Below are 23,741 nucleotides of genomic sequence, written 5' to 3' on the forward strand. Positions count from 1 at the left end.
TGATCTCATTGAATGGCGGAGCAGGCTCGAGGGGCCGAATGGCCTACTCCTGCTCCTATCTTCTATGTTTCTATGTTAACTCTGGTTCTCTCGCCACAGATGTTGTCTGACCTGCTGAGTATTTCCAGCATTTTCTGTTTTTAATTTAATAGCCTGGTTGATGTAAAGTGGTTTGGGGGTGCACATTGTTGCAAAATTGGAAGTATAACTCTGAAGTTTTAGCAGTTTGGTCTGTATTAAACCTCCCAAACCCGTGACCTCCACCACATAGAAGGGCACTACAGGGGCTACAGGTGCATGGGAACACCATTACTTCCAAGTTACCCTCCAAGTCACACAGCATCCTGCCTTGGACATATATTGCCGTTCTTTCATTGTCAGTGGGTCAAAATCCTGGAACTCCTAACAGCAATATGGGAGCACCTTCAGCACACAAGCTGCAGCGGTTCAAGAAGGCCCACCACCACCTTCTCAAGGGCAACTATGGATAGGCAATAAATACTGGCCTTGCCAGAGATGCCCACAACCCAAGAATGAATATTAATTTAATTAAGGTATTTAATTAATTATTATTAATAATTAACAGTTTTAGATAATAGGCAGAAGAACTAGGGGGAAGATGAGAAATTATTTTACACTGCGAGTTGCTATGATCTGGAATGCACTGCCTGAAAGGGTGATGGAATCAGATTCAATAGTAACTTTCAAAAGGGAATTGGATAAATACTTGAAGGGGAAAATTGCAGGGCTATGGGGAAAGAGCATGAGAGTGAGGCTAATTGGATAGCTCTTTCAAAGAGCCGGCACAGGCACATGGGCCGAATGGCCAACTTCTGTGCTGTATAATTCTATGATTAAAAAAAGAGATGTCAGACCACATCCAGGAGGTAGTTTCACACCTCTCAGGCGCCACACCAGCTGGACAGCATAGAGAATTTTTAAAATTAGAAGGGAGACAGATCTCTCCTAAATGAAAGTTTAACCAACATTTGGAAGCCAGTGAGTGGAGCTGTGTACATGCATATACATAGTGGATTCTGTTTCTAGTCAAAGAGCAAAACAGGAACCAGTGATGTAGCTTGTGTCTGCTAGCTCTGCATGTCTCAGACCTGTACTATAATTGGTCCCTTAAATCTGCTTTCTTGAGTTTGGCAAAACAAACAAAAAGTAAAGCAAAATGTTTTCTCTAGCATGTGAATTTTTCAGATTACTAGAAAGAACATTAATATTATGTAACGGCAATAATACTAATCAGTGTAGTTGGTTACAGGAGTCCTTTATTATTGCAAACTATACATAAACAGTAAAAAAAATGCAGCATAGCTTTTTCATTTTATAACGCAAATTCAGTCTATAAGGAAAAATTAATTAAAATGAGTTATATTATTCATGATTTTCCTTTAGTCCAGATTTCAGGAGTAACATTTAAGACCAACAATCATATGTTCTAAATAAACAGCACACAGTGTAAAGTTATGTTAGTACCTACAAACAACGTTGATTTTAATTGACAAAGGACTTAAAAGTCTCAACTCCAGTATGCATCAAGGCGGTGGAATTCCAACATGTCTATACAATCAATTAACATGCTAACAGAAATGCAGGGCAATTTAGTCTATAGCAAAATTGTTAAGTGCTACTGCTAGATGTTACTGGTATATACTTATAGTCCATATGATGACTGCCATAACTACTGAAAAAGTAATTATTTAAAATTATTTTTCTCTTATCCCATGTTTGCAGCTGCAGTACTTATGCTGTGATCAGGTGTGCTTAAATATTACCTGAACTCCTATTTTTAGTTCACAAACAAAAAATATTTCTATTTTTAAAGTTGAAAGGCACATCGCAATGTGACTTCTATTCATTTTAAACTAGTCATTGAAATTATATATACCTTTAAAAAGATGATTAAATTTTATTGGAAGAAAAAATTAAAAAGATTCACTCAGGTAGTCAAGGTATCCACATTCTTTAACAATGTTTAGGTAGAGGTATGGCAAGAACGCTTTGTTGCCATAAACCAACAACCGCTGTCTAAAAATTCTAACTGCTGCAAATTCCACCACATAATTCTGAAGAAATAGCATTTGTTCATATGTAAAAGTTGACTAATTATTGACTAAAATCATTTTTGTTTATATATTGATATCATAAGCATATTTTAACCTTTGCAGTCTTAATAACCAAGAGTTTCCCAAAAAATGCACATCAATGCTGTGACTAGTGGTTTCAGGGTCAACACTAATGAGCAGTGTACACAAGTCATTTGTGGAGGAGGAGCCTAGATTTACTGCATCACAATGCGACTATGTACAACGACAGAACACAATTTAAAGGAAACTGATTTTCAAACAAAAATTGAGGTTTTCTCACTTGTTCTATTATTGTACTTCTCGTAACAGGATTACAATTTCTAATTTATGTTTTCAAAAATGACGTAGAGTAAAGAAGTACTGCAACAATTTTTAAGTGATGTAGATCTATTTCTGGAGTAACCATGTTTGAGGGTATAATTGTACAAAATATACACGCTGACCGAAATATCTTTTGTTCATTTTTAATGTATCTAGTAACTCATGAGATTTCACTATAGAAACGTGCAAAATATTAAAGTTCATGACATTTCCAGACTACCATATGTAGCCACCTACATCATATTCATCATCATCATCTTCATCATCTTCATTGTCAACTTCCTCTTCTTCTTCTTCATCATTGATATCTTCCTCATCGTCCTCATCATCTGACCACTCATGGAAGTCACCACTGCCAAAGTCACCTGAAATCTCGATATCACCAGCTAGAAAATAAACCACCAACAATATGAAAATCGTGAAAACATGCCTAATCAGAAAATAATAGTATGCTTCTTTGTGCTGATAGCTTTGATGTATAAAGTGCAATGCTAATCTCCTTAGTGTCAGGTTCATTATGAACATAATTGTACTTTAAGTAAAGGAATAATGTTATACTTTACGCATCTTAAAAATAGATTGGGGAGTGGGTTTCTCCCCATTGCTCGGTGAGTAAAGCACCACATAGTGCAGTACTGAGTCATGACGATCCTGTGTTTGATTTCTGGTCTGTGGTGAATTAGCTGGTGTAGTAGTGCATGTGCTACAATTGGCTTCCATGGCCTGGGCAATGGAGGTGGAAAAAAAAGTCAAGGTTCTCATTTAATTCACTGTTCCCAAAAAGACATTAAATGCTGCTATTTCTTGTGCTTGTATAGCAGCTTTATGCTGTTGTGAGTGATACGACAATAGCAAAATGAAGTGAACACTGGTGAACATTAATGTCCCAAAACTGAGGGAACCCTGGCATAGATCACTAGTAGTAGGATGCAACAAATGGATTTATGTTGAAGGAAATGAAGAAATTATATGATATTAGTTGCAGGATCTCTGCTGTATTTTGGTGGCTCTACCTTTCCACATCAACCTAATGGTCTGTAAAGTGCTGTGTGTTCCAGGAGCCATGCACTTTTAACTCTGCTGAAACAGTCAATTAATCCTTTCACATGCTTTAACCTACATTATGGTTTGAACAAACTTCAATCTAGATTTCAGTTTTCATTTTTTTTAGCTAAGAGTCACATCAGTTTGACAGTTTCCAAATTACATCACCAAGATGCAACTGGACAGGGATTTTGACAAAATCATAAATTAGTAATGAATAAAAACAGAAAATTATTAGTAATTAGCAGTATTCAAAAACAATTTCAGAATAATTAGAACTGTTGTGTTAAGAACATTAGCATAACCACAATGGAATAATTGCTCAGTATCGCCTTAAGGAATTTACAGTGAATTACAGATTTTTAAATATTGCTGGTGTTTGAAGTATTAGCATATGAGACTAAAAGTCTTGCTTTGGTTTTAGTGCATACCACAGTCTGGAGATCCACTTGATCTAGATCCTCCTATTTCATTTCCATATCGGTCAACGCACCAGCATTGTCCCACACTGCCATGACACTGGGTCGTTTTATAATAACCATCTTCATCACAGGTTGGAAGAAAAATTCCTGAAGTAACCAAATACATGTCATGAAGTATGCATGAGAACACTGGAACTAATTTAACACTCTGGATGCAGTGAATGAGATATCTTGTTTCAGCTGTGCCTGCTCCCAGCTCAAAATAAACTAGTCGGCCTTGGGAGCCTGGAATTGCCTTGAATGCTCACTAGCTAAAAGTTAATTCAATTATGAACCAAATAAATTTCAGGACACTTGCAATGCTGCACCAAAAGTAATAATGCAAAATATTTTCGCAGTATTTACCGTTGAGTAATTATAAAATCTGCGAGCAATTTTCTTCTCAATACTAAGTGATATTTGAGTGTTATTTACTTGAAGATAACAGTAAACATTGGGTTAAACAATTCTGGCATTAACTCTAGCGACAGTACCTTACCATGGAGAGGAGGGAATTGAGTACATGCTGCAGAATTTTCTGGTGGCTCCCAATTTTCCACTCTTCTAAAATCAGCCGTGATAAGGTCAACCAAGTCTCTCAACCCTCTTTAACATTTGTTTTGACATGAACCACCAGCAGAATATTTGAATAGTTAATCTGGTGGTTGCCACTAGTAGTGCAAAGTATACAAAGTAGCCATGGAGCAGATTTATCCCCAGCAGTAACCCATTAACATCTATTGAAAAGAAAACCCTGGAAATTGCTGTGACTTTAGCACATTCATTTCAAATGCCTCTCTCTGCTGCTTCAATGGAAGTGTTAACTTATTTAAAATAAACAGATTAATTCTTCTGTAAAACTTAAGAGAGGAAATTGATAAAAGCACATTTAAAATTCAGGAATTGTTCACCATAATCTCCAGGCTAATGACTAGGTCATCATTTCTGCAATCCAATGTACTCCTTTTCGGTTTATCAAACCAAAGATTGGCTGAGTTTTCTTCCAAAGCATCAGTAAGGCTCCCTGTTGTACACCTTGAGCTAGCTTTAGGCCATTTCAACGACTTATATACAATTATTAATCCTGACACCAACAAGGAAACCCTATGCATCTCAATCACTTGAGCATAGCATAGGCTATTCACTGGCTTTCTGTTACTTGTCATATAAGAAACAACTATTTACACTCTTCATGTAAAAGAAATATATCAATGTAAGAATATGGAAAAGTGGAGGCTGAACCTCAAAAGTAAATTTGAGAGGGTGGAGACACTTAAGGTACAGTCAAAGAGAGGAGCTTTTAAGGAACTTTCAAGGGAAAAAGAGGGAGCTAGCCAGGACTAGTAGCTTTTTGGGAGGATTCCAGAGGGCAGAGACATTACTGAATTACTGATCAGCCTCTAACAAAGATGCAGGAACAAGCAGGAATATCGAGTCAGAGGAGTGAAGAACATGGAAAGTGACTGGAAAATTCCTTATAGGATAGAGGGAGGCTATGAAGGAATCTAAAGACGAGGACAAAGATCATAAGGTTGATTCGCTGGATCACATGGAGTTGGTGAAACTTGGCAAGGGTGTGGGTGATGAGCAGGAGATGACATGGATTCTGGATGAGTTGAAATTTATGAAGGATGGTGTTGGGAGACTAGGGAGGAGACCATTTGAAAAGTCAATCCCATAGGTGATGAAGGCTTGGGCTAGCAAGTAGAAGTGGGCATTCTATGATGAAAAATAAGCTTTGAAGAAGCTTTTAAAAGAAAGAACGTGCATTTATATACCGTCTTTCACGAACTCAGGATCTCCCAAGGCACTTTACTACAAACAGCAATGAAATAAAAAAAGAAAGACTTACATTTATATAGCGCCTTTTATGACCACCGGACATTCCAAAGCACTTTACAGCCAATTAAGTACTTTTTGAAGTGTCGTCACTGTTGTAATGTAGGAAACATGGTAGCCAATTTGCACACAGCAAGCTCCCACAAACATCAAATAGCCAAATAATCTGTTTTAGTGATACTGGTTGAGGGATAAGTGTTTGCGAGGATATCAGGGGAAAGTAAGCAAGAGAGAAGGATTTAGGGAACATATTCTTCGCTGTAGAGCTTAAACAGCTGAAGGCTCTGCCACTGATTTTGGAGTGATAGACGGGAAGGGTTGCACAGGAGACCAGAGTCAGTGGACAAATGGGTACAGGTGAGGCATTGACTGCAAACATAGTGTGAGGTAAAGCTGTAGAGAGATTGGTAAATAAGGACAAGAATTTTGAATTTGATGTATTGGGGGAAAGGGACCTAATGGGAGGGGGGTGGTTGGGGAATTTGAGTCCAGAGGTATTGGAATTAAGGGGAGAAGTAGGAACATAACCAGGCAAAGATATATCCTAGTGGTGCCATTCTACTGCTGTAAATAATTTATTTTTTGCCATTAGTATCATTATCAGTATCAATAGGTTTCCCAATGAAATCTCTCCAACTGACGTGTATGGAAGAAGAGGATGCCACACAAAGGCAGGGCAGGCTGCACGAACCATGTCCTGTGCCTAACCCGCACATCCAGCTTCCTTCGGGAAGAGGAGCCTCCACATGTACTAATCTTCTGTCAAAACAAAGGTTGGTCACTACCGCCTGCAGAGGTGGGTGTGCAGATATGTATAGTAGGCACAGAACATTGTTCATGCAGCCTGACTTTCCTGGCACCCCTCCATATACCATTCTCTTCTTCCATACACATCACTGCCACTGGTCCCACCCCCTGGGTGCAAAGTGAACTCCCACCAGCCACCCGATTTATATTGCAACAATCGGTGGTCGTCAGTTATAAATCACAAATTTAAAAAAAATCTCAATTAAAAAAATTAGAGTTACCATTGATTCAACACAAGCAACTGGTGCATTATTGTGGTGAAAATAAGTTCAAATAAATAAAATCCAGCAAATATTTGTTCTAAATATTAACATAAGAGTACTATTGAAACAAAAATAATAATATGCACTTAATCTAGAACTCACCGAGCAGTTTCTTTCCCCCTTGTTGCCTTTGAATATTGCTCAGTTCCATCTGGCAAGGCGGATCTGGAACGAATTCAACATGTTATCTGAAAAGTTTCCAGATGATCAAAGACAAAAGTGCTAAGCTGCATCTATTGGATACCTATGATGTAAATGTCTTACTCCTCAGACTTCTAAAACATTTACACCGTTCTGGTTATTCTGCACTGTGGTGAAATTGATATACTTGTTTAGAAAATGAAAACCTGAGACTATGGTGGGATTTTGTACAAAGCAAGATTTTTCTTTAATTAAAAAATCAGCAGAGTATTTGAGCCTGGTGGAAGTAATTATATGGACACAATATAATTTGAATTCCTGCTGATTGTATGGCCTAGAAAATCCACTGAGATACTATCATGGCAGTTAGGTTGTGTTTGCACCGACCGTGGAACTTCGTTACTTACTTGTCAAAGTTTGCAGGGTCAGGAAGTTCCTCTGTGAGTGGATGTTTCGTGGTACAGCCCCCTCGAAGACTCCAGAAACATTGGTGATAGCTAGCCAGTCTAGTGGGGAGAGGTGTGCTGCTCCCCCACCCACCTCCCCTATGAAGAGGAATCTGAATGTCACCACAGATTCCTTACTAAGAGGCACTTCAAACTCTCCTTACCAAAATTGGTTTGGCCTCTGATCTCTGGGGGTCTTGGTTCGAACTCTGGCCTGGACTCCCAAGTGGGACCTATTTCTGCTGGGATTGAACAAGTATATATAGTGAGGCCAGGCATACAGGCACTGAATGTACACCAGGTCCAAACTGAAGGCCTAGGAGTGGGAACCCCTAACTGAGGGAGTCCCCTCCCCTAGACCAGCCCCCTTATATTGATGAGGTGGTAAGGATGGGCGGAGGCTCCGCTCCACAATGCCAACCCAGAAAAGGCATTGTGAGGTCAGGGCCTGGTGTATACGGGTCCTGGTCGCTCCGGCACATCTCCACTGGACATATAGCAGGAGACTGCTGGAACACCCATGCAATTGCAGGACTTATTTATTTTTTCAAGCAAGATTTTCAAGCACACATTCCAAAGAATGACAGACCTTCCTTTTGCATTGATGACCGAGACAACTATGTTTATAAATTATGACAGAAGGCTTATCTAAAGGTTTCAATTTGTTCAAGTTGACAGTACTAAAAGTTGAGAAGACCATTCAAAATTTACTAGTGGCTTTAGGGGCACAAGCCCTCCTGATGCATTTTTGTGCTTATCTTTCTGATTGGCTTTGCTCAACCAGAGCTTCGCCATATTATGAACCAGGCTTTTATTTCTTCACATGAGGTACTTCCATGTGAAGACCTGAGAGATTAGATGAAAATACTGCAAAGCAGCACCACAGTGCTTACAAAGCAACAGCACTAGCTCCAGCTGGACAAAACTAATTTGAAAGATAAATACAGAATCACATCAAAGAACTTGCAACTTGAAGAGGCAAGTAAGTAACAGATGGTGTTGCTCATTTCTAGCTAAAATGTTTTCCAATTTAAAAACTGCACTCAAAAGCTAGATAATAAACAAATAACAGAATAATTAAGTTGTTTGTTGTATCATGGAAAGCAAATTCAGGTTTCTATAGATACAATATAAGAAATATATCAAAAGATATTCCATAAATCACATAAATCATAGTTCTCCACTGTGCTTTCTGTTTAAATCTCATAGGAAAAATATCAGTTCAAAAATGCATTTAAAATGTCCCTTTCTGACCAATAATATTAGAAGAAAGCTTTATTACTTTCTGTGATGCCTTGTGAATTTCTTTATATTTTTTCTTATCACTGTCTTTTTTGGGCATTTAATTAAGTTTCGGAATCTGTGATTTATGCTCAGATCCAAACCCAGAATTCAGGTCTGAGCATCTACAGGCATTAGTTCTTGTTGGTGAAACACCAACTTATTGCCTGGAAAATATGGCTGTAACAGAGCCATTGCTCTGTCAATTTTAGGCACAATTTCTTGGCCAGGGTTTCTACTGGTAAGAATTTGTTACGTTGTAATTCAGTGACAGGAACTAGAATAGTGATTAACTGTTCTGCAATAGCGATGAATGTGATTTTCTTTTAATAAAAAGTATTATTATTTAACTGGTGGTGTATTGGGTTAGACATTGACCTTTCACCTCTGGGGTTTGGATGAATGCTGCTCTGAGTGATACATTGAATGTTTTTTTCTCTGTTGTCTGTAATGGTCGAATATGAAATGGGATTGTTCAGAGTAAGGGGTTGATTTCAATAAGGAAAGAACTATGGGTTGGGTTTAACAATACCAGAGTCTGTGGTGGGGACAGTTATATGAAAGACACTGGAGGGGAGATTTTCCTGGGTCTCTGCCCAAGCGCACTGGATCTCATGGTTGCAGTGAGTGTGGGATAATCGTGTGGGTTGCAGCTTACATCTCTAAAGAAACCTGCCTGTTTTTTCCTTCATAAATTTAAATGAAAGGAAAATCAAGCGAGTTCTGAAACAGACATGCACTCTGACCCATCAGACTTTCTGGTATTCGCTGTGCCCAGGCCTGGGCACAGACCCAAGAAAATGCTCCCTTGCACTTGGAAATCAATTCAAAATGGAACATTTTCCCCTCTGTGTATGATTTGAAAGAGACGGGCACATTGTAATTCAGATCAATTTAATGCTGCCTAATGACAATTACTTCCAACTGAACATTTATTACATCCATTTTCTATGGTTTCCTGTCTTCTATTAAAAAACTCAAGTATTCTGCTCATTCTTAGCATCTACTAGGATCCTTTGCATTACTTGTCAATTCTGAATCTCTATGACCTTCAATTGCAGCACTGGGTTTATTCAGCATCAGCTATATGTTTGCTGCTAAACCTGTCTGCCCCTTTGGATTTCTCTTTCAAGAATCCAAGGTTTTGGACTCACCTTCAGTAGTGGATACACGTACATGAATTAAATAAACCACTGGTAACACACTTGAGTTCACTTAGTTATTCAGTGCCTTAATTCCTTACTTAACTGGGAGGATCTTGGAATTCATTTTCCTTTTTGAGTAATTAATAAGCAATGAATTCGGGATCTCATGGTATCAAAATAGCTTCATTGTTAATAAGAGTGTGATACTGGTCAGCTGGTTAAGAAAAAAACCTGAAATGCTGTCTTATTTTTATAAATCTGCTTGAATGAAATTGGAACTATTTAAATGGCTATTAATAATCTTTATTTAAAGAAATAGAATATCAAGGAATAATTACCCTGACAGATAATATTTACCCTTACATGTGTCCCAAGGTGTTGGGTTTTTCTTTTAAATCAATTACTTTCATAGATATCCTCATTTATAAAACTCCTCCATAGAACACTGTGACCATCCATTTGGACACTGATTGAAATCCAGACTAATCAAAAGGCCATAGACCATTTCTCCACACAGAATCATTAGAGGCAGTGGCTTGTTTGCATTACCGCCATTCAGCGTTGCTATGGCATAGGGATGGGAAGTTCAATTTTAAAGACACCGTAGTAGTCTAATAAATCACCAAGCAATTGATTGCAGTTCTAATTTTAAAAAGTACATTATCAGCAGTTGTCCAAAACTAATCCCACGGCTCTGTTCTCTCCCCATATTCCTGTATCTTCCCCTGCTTCAAATGTTCATCCATTTTGACTTTAAAATATTTAATCATCTCTGTCTCAACTACTCCCTGTGTATTTTATAGAAAGGAATTTCCCCTAGCCTCTCGCTATAGTGAAAATTTTAAAGTGATGATCTCGTTACTGACACCCCAACCAGATTAAACAGTCTTTCCCTATTCACCCTATCAAAATCCTTCATAACTTATTATTGGGCCACAGCCAGTGAGGTAAGTGGCTGGAAATTCTTCATTTTAAAATGGGCGAGATGTCTGTGAAAGTGCGGCAAATGCTGACAGCTTACACAGAAAATGTTGCGACGTACGCTCTGTGCGCGGTGCCCATTTCAGGCCCAAAAATGAGCTGAAGTAATTTCCACCTCATAATATTCAAATCTCTCCTCGCAATTATACTTTTCCATCCCTGGTAACATCCTGATTAATCTATGTTGTTTTTTCTTCATGACTTTAATGCCTTTCTGTAATGGGTGGCCCAAAGCTGCACACAGTACTCCATCTGTGATCGAACCATTGCCGTGTACAAATTTATCGTCAGCTTTTTGTTGATCCAGACATGGATGCAAGAGCTGATTGCCAGAGGTTGAGGTGAGAATAGCTATCATTGACATCAAGGCAGCATTCAACTTAGTATGGCATCAAGCAGCCCTAATAAAATTAAGATCAATTGATGGTGGAGGACTCAGCAATGGTGGTGCCATTGAAGTTCAAAGGGAGATAGCTGGGCTCTCTCATGTTCCAGATGGTTATTACCTGCCACTTCTCAGTCCAAGGGGTCAAATGGGAAGCCCTCCAGTGGCTGGAGTCATAATTGACACACAGGAAATGGTTATGGTTGGCGGAGCCCAGTCATTGCAGCCTCAGGACTTCACTGCAGGAGTTCCTCAGGGAGGTGTCATTGGCCTAACCATCTTCAGCTGCTTCATCAATGACCTTCCCTCCATAATGTCAGGAATGGGGCTGTTTGCTGATGGTTGCTGTAGTGTATGTAACCTGTACTACCTTAAGAGGATACCTTAAGGTGATGGACTACTTTTTGATGGCTCCTGTACATTGTAGTACCGGTGGTGACCACACCGGTATATAAACCCTGCGGCGCAAAGTGTATCCCAGTTCAGCCCTGACCCTCAATCACTGAAGACCTGTTTACTTACTTCTGTAGTCTGTGTCCTGTTATTCAGTATAACTGCATTTGAAAACACAGACTCAACATTGGCGACGGGTCTGATCTTACCTAGCGGCAGTTTGCATCAAAGGAAGCTTCATCCTCAGAAACGGGCGTCGAACAAGGGCATCTGCCCTCATCATCCTGCTGAGCACTGCATCGCACGGGAGGTCATCGGGAGCCCGGGTTGGTTTCTGGCCACGAAGTCAAACATCAGTGAGCACCCCTTTGACGACAGCGGCGGGTAAGCCCGATCGAGCAGCACGGGGGGGAAGTCGGCCGAGTTGTCAGTGGGAGAAGGGGAGGGAAAACGACAAAAAGGGCGGAGAACATGACCGCAGCCGGTGTCAGGGGCCGGACTGCAATCGGGGCAGAGACGCGCAGCAGCCAGAAAAGCGTTTATGGCCACAAGGACCGTGGGAGCGGCGGGGAACAAGAGCAGCAGCGCAGGGGAAAATAAAGGACCGCTGGGAGGCGGGAATCGCCATTTTGAGTCAGCGGGGGAAGAAGACAAGCGCGGGAAAGCCGCCAAGCGCGGGAAAAGCCGCCATCTTAAATTTAAAAAAAATGTAAAAAATAATATCCGAAGGGGAAGGTGAAACTCAGCAAGGATGCCAAAAACGGGAAACATCACTGCTATTGATAACGATGTGGAAGATTGGGCGATTTATGTGGAACACATCGAAGTTTACTGTACAACGAATGAGGTACCGGATGATAAGAAAGCACTAACCCTATTAAACTCGATGGGTGCGAAGACGTACGGGTTATTAAGGAACCTTGTAACACCAGACAAACCGGTAGGGAAGAGTTTCGCGGATATTGTTACTATCCTGCAGGAGCATTTAAACCCCACGCCGCTGCTGATAGCGGAACGATTTAAATTCTACAAAAGAATTCAACTTAAAGAAGAAAGCAACGCTGAATTCCTAACAGAACTGCGCAAGTTATCAAAGTACTGCCAGTTTGGAACAGGACTAGCAGACGCACTGAGAGATAAGTTTGTGTGTGGGCTCCTAAGGGAAGGAACCCAGAAGCGACTGCTAGAGGAAAAGGACCTTATGCTGGACAAAGCTTTCAGCATTGCAGCATCCCACGAGGCAGCAGCACGGGGTGCTGCAGAGATACAGCAAAGGCCATTGGAATGCAGCACCAATGAAATGGCATTGGGCGCAGTAAAGTGCTATCGTTGTGGAAGGACAACGCATGACCAGAACCAGTGCTGGTTCAAAGATAAAGAATGCAGGCAATGTGGCAAACTTGGTCACACAGCGAGAGTATGCCGGTCAGGAACGAAGACCAGCAGCAAAAAGTCACCGCAGGAGAAGTATAAAAAAGTACACAAGGTGACAGAGAACAGTTCGGATGAACAGAAGACGGATTCAGACTCCAGCAGTAAGCAACTGGGTTGTCTGAAAATACATAATGTGGGTAACACAGCAGACCACCAAACTATCTGGGTCATGCTTCGGATAGCAGGAGTCCAAGTGAAGATGGAATTGGACACTGGGTCGGCATTAACGGTCATGAATAAGCAAGATTACAAAAGGTTATTCTCGCACATTCCCCTGAGGGATACGGAGATTGTATTGAAAACATACACGGGGCAAATAGTGTACCCCAAAGGAAAGATAACAGTAAATGTGGTCTACAATGGTAAAGAAAGTCAGAAAATGGACTTGTATGTGTTACCTGATGGAGGTCCGCCACTACTGGGACGGGAATGGATCCGGAGAATAAATGTGGACTGGCATTCCATACAAGCACTGACTGTAGATGCCTGTAAGGAGGACGACGTCAAACCTAAACGACTGTCCAAAATCTTAGACGATGCTAAGGCGGTGTTCCAACAGGGACTTGGAACACTGAAAGGAATTACGGCAACCATCAAGGTTGAAGAACATGCAAACCCAAAATTTTTCAAAGCCAGACCAGTGTCTTATGCGATACGACCTGCTGTGGAAGCTGAGCTGGAAGGGCTAGAACGTTCAGGGGTACTGTCCAAGGTGGACTGGAGCGAATGGGCTACACCCATTGTTCCTGTCATGAAGCGTTCATTGAGCAACAAGCCGGGGGAACCTGGGAAGGTTCGCATCTGTGGCGACTTCAAGATCACTGTTAATCCGGTTCTTCACACGGTGCAATATCCACTTCCGCGGATTGAAGATATCTTCGCTTCGCTGTCTGGCGGGAAACACTTCACTAAGATAGACCTGGCGCAGGCGTACCTACAGATGGAAGTTGATGAAGCGTCACGTCAGTATCTCACGATCAACACGCATAAGGGCTTATATCGGTATAATAGACTGGTTTTTGGAGTGGCATCGGCTCCGGCGATTTGGCAAAGGGCCATGGAGTAGGTATTGCAGGGAATCCCAGGCACACAATGCTACCTGGATGACATCCTGATTACAGGAGATAACGATAAGAATCACCTCGCGAATTTGGAGCAGGTGCTCATCAGATTGAAAGAATATGGGCTCAGAGTTAATTGCCAGAAATGCGAGTTCTTTCAAAAGCGAATCTCGTACTGCGGCCACGTCATTGACCGGGAGGGGCTCCATAAGTCACCTGACAAGATCGAAGCTGTTGTAAAAGCTCCTGCACCGGAAAATGTATCCCAGTTGAGGTCGTTCCTCGGGTTGGTTAACTATTACCACAAGTTTCTTCCAAATTGATCCATGGTGTTACACCCGCTAAACACTCTTTTGCAAATGGGAATACCATGGAAGTGGAGCGATGATTGTAAGCGGGCTTTTCAAAAGAGCAAGGCACTGATCACCTCTAAGGAAGTGTTGGCTCACTTTAACCCAACGCTGCCTATTCGCTTAGCGTGTGATGCTTCTCCATACGGTATCGGGGCAGTGCTCTCACATAAGTTTCCAGATGGCTCGGAAAGGCCAGTCTCTTTCGCATCCAGATCATTGACCTCCGCTGAGCGCAACTATGCTCAGATAGATAGGGAGGCTCTCAGCCTCGTGTGGGGAGTTAAGAAATTTAACCATTACCTGCAAGGCCAAAAGTTTACGCTGCTGACAGATCACCAGCCGTTGGTTTCCATTTTCAACCCTAAGAAGGGTGTTCCGGTAATGACGGAGCAGAGGCTTCAGAGATGGTCCCTTTTCCTAGGGGCACATCAATATGATATTGAATTCAAAGGTACAAAGCAACATGGTAATGCTGATGGGCTGTCACGCCTGCCACTACCTACAGCGGAAGAGGCACCGGCAGTTGGCCCTGTCGAGATATTTCACGCGACCATCATCGAATGCTTACCAGTCACCAATGCGGGTATTGAGAGAGAGACCCGAAATGACCCGACACTGTCTCGGGTCTACGACTTGACAGTGAAGGGATGGCCAGCACATGGCGAACCACTGTTACCAGCATTCTCAGCCAGACGAGAACAGCTGTCCGTATGTCAAGGAACATTGATGTATGGAACAAGGGTGATTATTCCTCCTAAATTAAGGGAGAGAGTTCTGAAAGAATTGCACGAAGGTCATCTGGGGGGGAGTCAAGATGAAAAGCCTTGCTAGGGCTTATGTGTGGTGGCCAGGTATCAACAAACAAATAGAGGATCTGACTAAAAGCTGCTCAGGGTGCCAAAAAGTTCAAAATGCACCTCCAATTGCACCGCTGCATCCGTGGGAATGGCCTTCAGCCCCATGGCAACGTGTGCATATCGACTTTGCAGGTCCATTCATGGATTCCATGTTTTTGATAGTAGTAGGCGCACATTCTAAATGGCCAGAAGTGATTAAGATGTCGACCACTACCTCTGAGAAGACGATCGCAGTTCTAAGAACCATATTTGCAAGGAATGGGTTGCCGGAGCAAATATGTTCAGACAACGGACCACAGTTCATGTCAGAAGAATTCCAGAAATTCATGAAAAAGAATGGGGTGAAACACTATACATCTGCCCCATATCATCCGGCTACAAATGGGTTGGCCGAGAGATTTGTACAAACGTTCAAAAAGGCGATAAAGGCCATGAGTGAAGACCATATTCCACAACACAAGGTGGACAATTTCCTGATGGCGTATCGAAACGCCACGCATGCAGTGACAAATCAAAGCCCTGCCATAATGTTCTATAACAGAAGGTCGCGGTCCCGGTTGGATTTGTTAAAACCCAATGTGCGACGGGAAGTTGAAAACAAGCAATTCCAGCATGTAAATAACAAGGCCACTTGTAGTTTTGAAATAGGACAACCAGTGTTGGCCAGGGACTATAGGGGTGATAAATGGCAACCTGGAACAATTCGTGTACGACAAGGACCCTTGATGTACACGGTAGACGTTGGAGAGAACGTAATACGACGTCATGCTGACCAACTTGTGGAATCGAGAACAAGGGTCGACCCCATGTCTACGGCAGAGGCACCAGTTGAAGAACTTATTGAGCCTGTAGCATCTACCTCAGACTCGAATGTATATGATGATGTTAAAACCATAGGAGATCAAGTGGATGAGTCACCCCAGCAACGAGAACCAGAGACCCCTGAAAGGCGTTATCCAGCCCGGATCAGGAGGCCTCCTCAGAGACTGAATCTTTGAACAGTTCTTGTGTGTAAATTGTATATATGTTATCCATGTAATGTTTAATTTGGGGGTGTACACTGTTAAGCTAAAAGGGGAGGAATTGTAGTGCATGTAACCTGTACTACCTTAAGAGGATACCTTAAGGTGATGGACTACTTTTTGATGGCTCCTGTACATTGTAGTACCGGTGGCGACCACACCGGTATATAAACCCTGCGGCGCAAAGTGTATCCCAGATCATGACGTCATGCAAGCATGCAATGCCCCGGTAGCGCCCCGGATTAGAAATTGAGTTGTGCCTGCTTTAGCGCCTGCCACTAGGACCGATAGGTAGAGGGGATGTTTTCAATTCGGGAAGGGGCTGGGGGAGCACTATTTAAAGGCGTGCGCTTCCTGCTTTTTCTTGTTGGTATAATTTTTGGTACACGCAGGTTGAGAGGGAGAGAGATGTCTGGAGAGATTTAACGCTGTCCTAAGGAGTTTAGGTCCTCAGCACCACTTTTGAGTTTCCTAAGCGCCGAGCTCTTTCCCTGTGCCTATCCATTAGTGCTTCCAACACAATTGCTTTAGAGGTCTCTCCAGGCCAAGATTCAAGGCTGCAATGAGCAGGGTGTGGCTGTCCAGCAAGATGGCCACTCCCCTTTAAGAACTGGATGGCGCCAGTCTGTCTGGCTTCCATGGTAACTGGCATCGCCTGAGCTTCGGTAGCGTTCTTTGGTAGCGCCTCGTTCCTCGACATTAGCGCCTTAAGAGAGGTGTGTAGCACTTGATTTAGCGCTCAAATCAACTCCAGGGCGATAGAGGTGAATTTTGCAGTTGGAGGCGATAATTAGCGCCGGGCGTTATACTTTGTGCCCGGCCGTTAATAACGCCCGAAAATGGCCGATACCCAATTTTTCCTTCAAGGGGTCTTGTGCAGTGGAGGAAAGGAGACTGGAGGGGAAGAGTAAAGGATGGCAAATTGGCCATGGATGGAGTTGCAAAGGAGAGGAGCTCAGTAGGGAGCTGCCAGCCTGGGATACATCATTCGCCACCAGAGTGCTCGCATTCATCACTGCCTGCATGCAGTAAATGGCACATGTTTGTACTCAAATCTGAAATTGTGCTAATGTTTATGACTACTTCTATTGTTGTCACGTCATCTTCTTCTTACACATGCCTGTATTCCCTACTCTGGAGGCACAGATACATAACCTCACAGAGCGATACTTAAAGAGGTTGAGGTTCCTGAAAGAGACCATTAAGGAGATGTGTAGTATGCTCAACGTGGATCTAAGACCTATCTCAGAGAACCTAACTACCCTCTCAGTGAAAGTGAAGGTCAGAGTAGCCTTAAACTTCAACGCATTTGGATTCTTTCAGGCTGCTACACATCTGGAAGCATTGTCAATGTGTCCAGATGTGTAGCACAAATATGTATGTGGAATGTTACAGGATCGGTATTCAAAAGTACAGCAGAATGGATTGTTGTCAAAGGACTTGAATTCAAGCCATGAAAGGAATGTTTGCTTTGATTGGATGGCTGACTTTCTCAGAGTTCAGGGTGCCATTGATGGCAAAGAGGCGCTTTCGTTGACACAGCATCATATATGAATCAAAAGGGGTTCTGCTATATTAACGTTCAGCTCATTTGTGACCACCAGCACCACAGCATGTATGTAAATGCCCATTACCCCGGTAGCTCTCATGATTCCTTTATTCTAATGCCAGCCATATTTCAGGGTCCTGCTTATACATTTGGCTGGTTGTTGGACAGCCAGGAGTATCACTGACGACAACCCTGAGCCTGTGACACCCTCTTCTGAATACAGGAAACTCTGGTTCATCCAGAGGTTAACTGTCCGGAATGCTCGATGCACCGGCAAAATTCAGGAGTCGGTTCAGTAAGTTTTTTTTCTTTTCGTTGCTTTTTTTCACTACTCATGCTCTGCAAGGTCTAGCTATAGCTGTTGCTTAGCTACAGAGATGCTTGCAAGCTACGGCCGACTGTTTAGAAGCTGTTGCTAAGCAACAGGGTTTGTTGCTAGATACGGAGCTCAAAAGCTTCCGTACGTTTTAACATTAGCGCTGGTTTGTCCGGCAGTTTTGATGGGACGGCAACAGCTTGGTCCCGTCGGTGCCGGATATCACAAAGTTTCCTGTAATACACTCCTATACCATCCTACATAAAGACTGCTATCTGAACAGTCAGAAATTATGATTATGTCCAAAAATACGGCATCATTTGTTAGGGCAGACACATCAATCATTCAACCACTATAGCCCACTGCCAATACCCACCATGGTGCTCCTCCTTGTACTTTTACGTGATCTATTTCTATTTCCTAACCTCATGCTCCTTCTTGGTGCCCCCCTAATGTCAGGAGTGAGAGAACTGGCTGGTTGCTCCTGTACCAGTGAATTCTCAGGGAATTGATGCTGCAGAACCTCATTCTCATCATTGCTGGCTGTGCAGCCATCTCAGCCAGCAGCAGCAGGTCAAGGAGAAGGAGCCAGACAACTCAAGCTGCCCTCATGGCCCTTCTCCTCCCTTTGGCCACATGTTCCAATCCTTCTCGCTGCCTCCACTCCCTCCACCGTAAATCCTGGAGGGCAAGATCGACTGCCAGTACAGCCCCCATTAATGTAACTAAGTGTAGCACTTTGATATTTTGTGAGAATAAATATAACTAATTGTTAGTAGCCACAACACTCCTGATACTAAACAACCTGTAAATGACTGAATTAAACTGTTACACAATGTCAAACTGACAAGGAAGCAGTGAAACAGCACTAACCTGACAGCTGTGACTCATTACTCATGATTCCTTTCAGTAGCGCCCCTAGAGCCGGCATCTGCCTGTTTGACGCCTCCTCTCCTTTTCGTTGTCGGGGCAAGGCGCTGAGGCAGGGGGCGACAATGAATTTTGCAGATCGGGCACCAGCATACTCACTGACGTCATGATCTGCCTGGCGCTGAAGTCCCTGGCGGTAATTGTTAGTGGCGGTGCTCTGGGGGGGGTATTGCCGTGCGGCGCTGGATTTGCCTCGCCCCAGCGCTACTGCATCAGCGCCCCATTAGTGCACCCACCAGGCGCTAAGAGGAGGTGCTAACCAACTGAATTTTTCTCCAATGAATGCTAAACAGCAACCCACACCAGCCCCAGCACCTTCTCTATCAGGGGCATCCCCCAAGGCCTACTGCAACTGCCACTTCTTGCAAGGTGACCTGGAATGACTGGAAGCTATCCCTAATATCAGAGAAAATCTCACTGGTGGACTCTCCCACCTGTACTAACAATTCTCATACCTTATGGGAGGCTGCCCACAGTGCTTCTACACATGTTCCATGCTCAGTCAGCATCTTCCTTTTAAAAAAGCTAGTGAAATCAGGGTCCACTGTCTCCTCAGCCATAGATGGGAGTCAGTGGCCTTTTGATCCTCAACCAAAGCCTCCTCCTCTTCCAGAACTCCCTCATTTTGACATCTAGTGCTGTGTGATTTACCCTGTGAAATCCCTTGACTTGAGCTGTCTAGGGGCCCTTGTGTGCTTTGATCTGTGCTGGGGCCTGTTATGTTAGATGTGTTTCAGAAAGGTGTTAAGGGCTTGACAGATGTTTGTGGGTTGAGGGACTAGGTCCATTTTCATTTCTCTTTTAGCCTTATTGTCTGCATTTTCTTGCGAGGTCACGGGATCTATGGTATTATAACATAGCACTCAAATTAATGTACTGCACATGTACAAGGAGTATAAGCAGTCACTTGATAATGATTAATTCTCAGACTTCTATTAAGGGCTTCTTGATTTTGGACTTTCTGATGACCAGATCTATTAATTCAGAATAGGATGATTAATCCTCTGTTGTCATGGGAGCCCCCACTTCTCCGTCACCAACTCTCCATGACAGGTCTCCCAGGATTTGAATTGCTTCCCCTTCATGGGGGAGGAATCAAGGTCTTATGAAAGCCTGCGTCCCCCAGCCTTCCATTCTCATGCACTGAGATCGCTCTTCTCCTCACAGGGGAAGGCAAGTATTATTAGAGGCAAACAAACTGTACAATGGAGCAGATATCAACAATGATGGACATGTTGATATTGTGGTTACGAAAATCATTTGGATGTTTTAATCAATCAGTAACCAAGAGCATCCATTATACACCTGAAGCTTGTGGTCATTCTAATGAGACTAATGGCACGAATGTTGCTGTGTAAAGCAAAGTGCCAATCTATATAAGGGAATGGTGAAGACTCACTTACAGCTTTCAGTTGCTCTGTGCTAATATTCCAGCTACATGCATACAATGGTACCCAGATGTCTCCTGGCTGAAGCAGGTTTTGAGGTTTATCTTGCCCACCCTTGTCAGGTCAGTACATTTATTGGAGGAGGCGGTGCTAACAGCCAGTACAACCGCTTTCCCCCTTCGTCCAGGCAAATTTTCCTTTCTTCTTAATTCTGCCAGCAATACCAGCAGTTTACTCTCTGCAAAATGGAGACCTTCTTATTCCTCTCTTTTGGCTGGCCACCTTCTCCATCCGGTGCCTTGGACTGCTCTTGTTCTTCCATCTTTTAATGTATGCCTCCAGCCATGATTTCCTGCCTCCCTCTGCATTCCTGGCCACTGTCTGGCATTCTCCAATGGGAGTCCATCAATCACTATGCAAATTAGCTGAGCCCAGGAAACCTCATCAGCGGCACAAACTTTTGGCAGGAAGAAGTGGCTGCCCACTTAAGATAAGCCAGTGCATGTCTGGTTTTTCAGCTACAGTACCTCATTGAAGGGGACAAAGTATTTTTACATGCTAATGTATTTCTTGCAACGTTGTTGCACCACAAGAACATGTCCTAGTAACTATTCAATTGAAGTAGCCAGACTGTACCTCATTACCTTTTTAGGTAGTTTTGTAAATAATGAATCTTATCAGAGGAAACTGCTTTTATATTAAAGTGGAATCCTGGACATGAATATTACAGAACTACCAACAATGACTCATTGGGTTGGATTTTCTCAATGGGGAGCTTTTGGAGGCGTGACTCCCACTTGTCGGGTTTTAGTCCCGCCTCCATCGACTTGTGGCCAACCCATGCTATTTTCCCTTGATTGACCTTAAGGGAAAGCCGGTTACTGGTGACGTCAGTGAGTGACGTTTCATCTGTCAAGAGTTTTTGTGCATTGAGCAGTGTGTGAGGCTAGTGGTGCAGTTGGTAGGTGACGGCTTTTGAAGACGTATTCACTGACCTTGACCATTCGTCTGAAATCATGAAACTTCTTTGGGAACTGGAGCCAGATCCTGGAGGCGACACTGCTGGCAGTGACCTCCTCGGTGATCTGGTCCCAAATCCTTCTTTCTGGAGGGCTTCCTGGCCCGTGGGTAGAGGATCTCTCTTCCAGTGTTGACACCCGCACAAAGCTGGAGTGCTGCCTGCAAGAACCTGGGTGCCCTTTCCTGGCCTTTTGAGCCATTTGTGTTAGTGCTGAAGCACTTCTACCATTTTTTATGCGCAGAAGGCATTTCAGCTTTAAGAGCTGAAAACTGCTTAGTTTGGAATGATTTTTAATGGTTTTTTTCAAAAGACATAGGTATGGATTTTCATTGAGGAGTTGGGTAGGAGGCAGGACTACAACTTTCGGGGTTGTAGTCCCGCCTCCATCGAGTTGTAGCCAACCCACGCGATTTTGACTTGATTGACCATGTTGAGCCCGCCCTGCAGGCTCAGCAGGCCAATTAAGGGCCACCCGGCAACAGGTGACATCACAGATTGATATTTCATTGGTCAAGACCTTTTGACAGATGAAATATCAGCGTTCGACAGCTGTTTGAAGCTGTCAAACACTGACAATCTGTACTCTAAGTTAATTCCTTCCTCTCAGGATGATTTAGAGATCTCCCCGGAACTGAATGCTGGAACTTTTGACAGATTGCGGCCATTCTGCTTTCTGTGCCGGTGAGATGAGGGACTCCCAAGACCTGAAGGAAGGAAGCCTGTAAAGGTAAGTAAAACTTCTTTAAACACTTTAAACACACCAAACACACTTACCTCTGCACTCATGCACCCATCACTCACCTGAACACCAGACAACTCGACCCCTCCAAGCCCTTCAGCCCGACGGCCCGCCTCGCTAACTTGCCGTGGTTTGGAGCCGTCGGGAATCTCACACTTAAACAATGAAAATAGGGATTAGGCTAAAAACTGCCTGTTAACTACCTGTTAACAGGCAGTTAATTGGCACTAATCCCCTTCCCGCCTCGGGGAGGCGGGTCCCAGTGCGGGTCGGGTACCCGCCTCCTTTGAAACTGGCATGGAGGCGGGTTGGGGGTGGGATGGGTTTGTGCCCCCCCAATTTCAGGATTTTAACCCCCCACACGCCTCCAATCCTGCCTCCACGACCCAATGAAAATCCTGCCCATAGTGAGAGAAGTTATATTAAGGGGTTTAGCATCATTGAAAGTAGATAAATCGCTAGGCCTGGATGTATCCCAGGCTGTTAAGAGAAGCATGGAAGGAAATAGTAGAAGCTCTGACCATCATTTTCCAATTCTCTCTGGCTACAGGTGTGGTGCTGGAGGACTGGAGGGCTACTAACGTTGTACCATTGTTTAAAGAAGGAGAAAGGGATAGACTGAGTAATTACAGGCCAGTCTGCTTAACCTCGGTGGTGGGCAAACTTTCGGAAAAAATTCTGAGGGAGAGTATTAATCTTCATTTAGAAAGGCACGGATTAATCAAGTACAGTCAGCATGGATTTATTTGTTAAGGGAAGGTCATGTCTGACTAACTTGATTGAATTTTTTGAGGAGGGTTGATGAGGGTAGCGCGTTTGATGTAGTCTACATGAATTTTAGTAAGGTTTTTGACAAGGTCCCACATGGCAGACTGGTCAGAAAAGTAAAAGCCCATGAGATTCAAGGGAAAGTGGCAGGTTGGATCCAAAACTGGCTCAGTGACAGGAAGCAAAGGGTAATGGTTGATGGGTGTTTTTGTGACTGGAAGACTGTTTCCAGTGGGGTTCCGCAGGGCTCAGCACTAGGCCCCTTGCTTTTTGTGGTGTATATCAATGATTTAGACTTCAATGTATAGGGGGCATAATTAAGAAGTTTGCAGATGATATAAAAATTGACCGTGTGTTTGATAGTGAGGAAGGAAGCTACAGACAGCAGGAAGATATTTAATGGACTGGTCAGGTGGGCATAAAAGTGGCAAATGGAATTCAATCTGGAGAAGTGTGAGGTAATACATTTGGGGAGGGCGAACAAGGCAAGGGTATACACAATAAATGGTAGGACACTGAGAAGTGCAGAAGATCAGAGGGACCTTGGAGTGCATGTCCGCAGATCCCTGAAGGTAGCAGGACAGGTAGATAAGGTGGCTAAGAATGCATACGGGATACTTTCCTTTATTAGCCATGGCATACAGTATAAGAGCAGGGAGGTTATACTTGAACTGTATAAAACACTAGTTAGGCCACAGCT

The 23,741-nt window shown here is 43.1% G+C and overlaps 1 protein-coding gene across 6 annotated transcripts in view; it reads right to left on the bottom strand.

Moving 5' to 3' along the window:
- Positions 1 to 1,260: 1,260 nt before the first annotated feature.
- Positions 1,261 to 23,741, bottom strand: part of spock3 (SPARC (osteonectin), cwcv and kazal like domains proteoglycan 3) — an 818,297-nt gene continuing 795,816 nt past the window's right edge. For all 6 annotated transcript variants that reach the window (XM_085962121.1, XM_085962113.1, XM_085962105.1 and 3 more), the window contains 3 exons: positions 6,934 to 6,996; positions 3,893 to 4,030; positions 1,261 to 2,803 (listed from right to left, as the gene is read on the bottom strand). In XM_085962121.1, coding sequence (XP_085818247.1) covers positions 2,634 to 2,803; positions 3,893 to 4,030; positions 6,934 to 6,996 — 371 coding nt within the window. In that variant the 3' untranslated portion in view covers positions 1,261 to 2,633. The remainder of the gene's footprint in view (positions 2,804 to 3,892; positions 4,031 to 6,933; positions 6,997 to 23,741) is intronic.

This window comes from Somniosus microcephalus, chromosome 2, assembly GCF_052327205.1.
Source record: "Somniosus microcephalus isolate GS21.2 chromosome 2, FLI_Smic_1.0, whole genome shotgun sequence".
Taxonomy (NCBI): domain Eukaryota; kingdom Metazoa; phylum Chordata; class Chondrichthyes; order Squaliformes; family Somniosidae; genus Somniosus; species Somniosus microcephalus.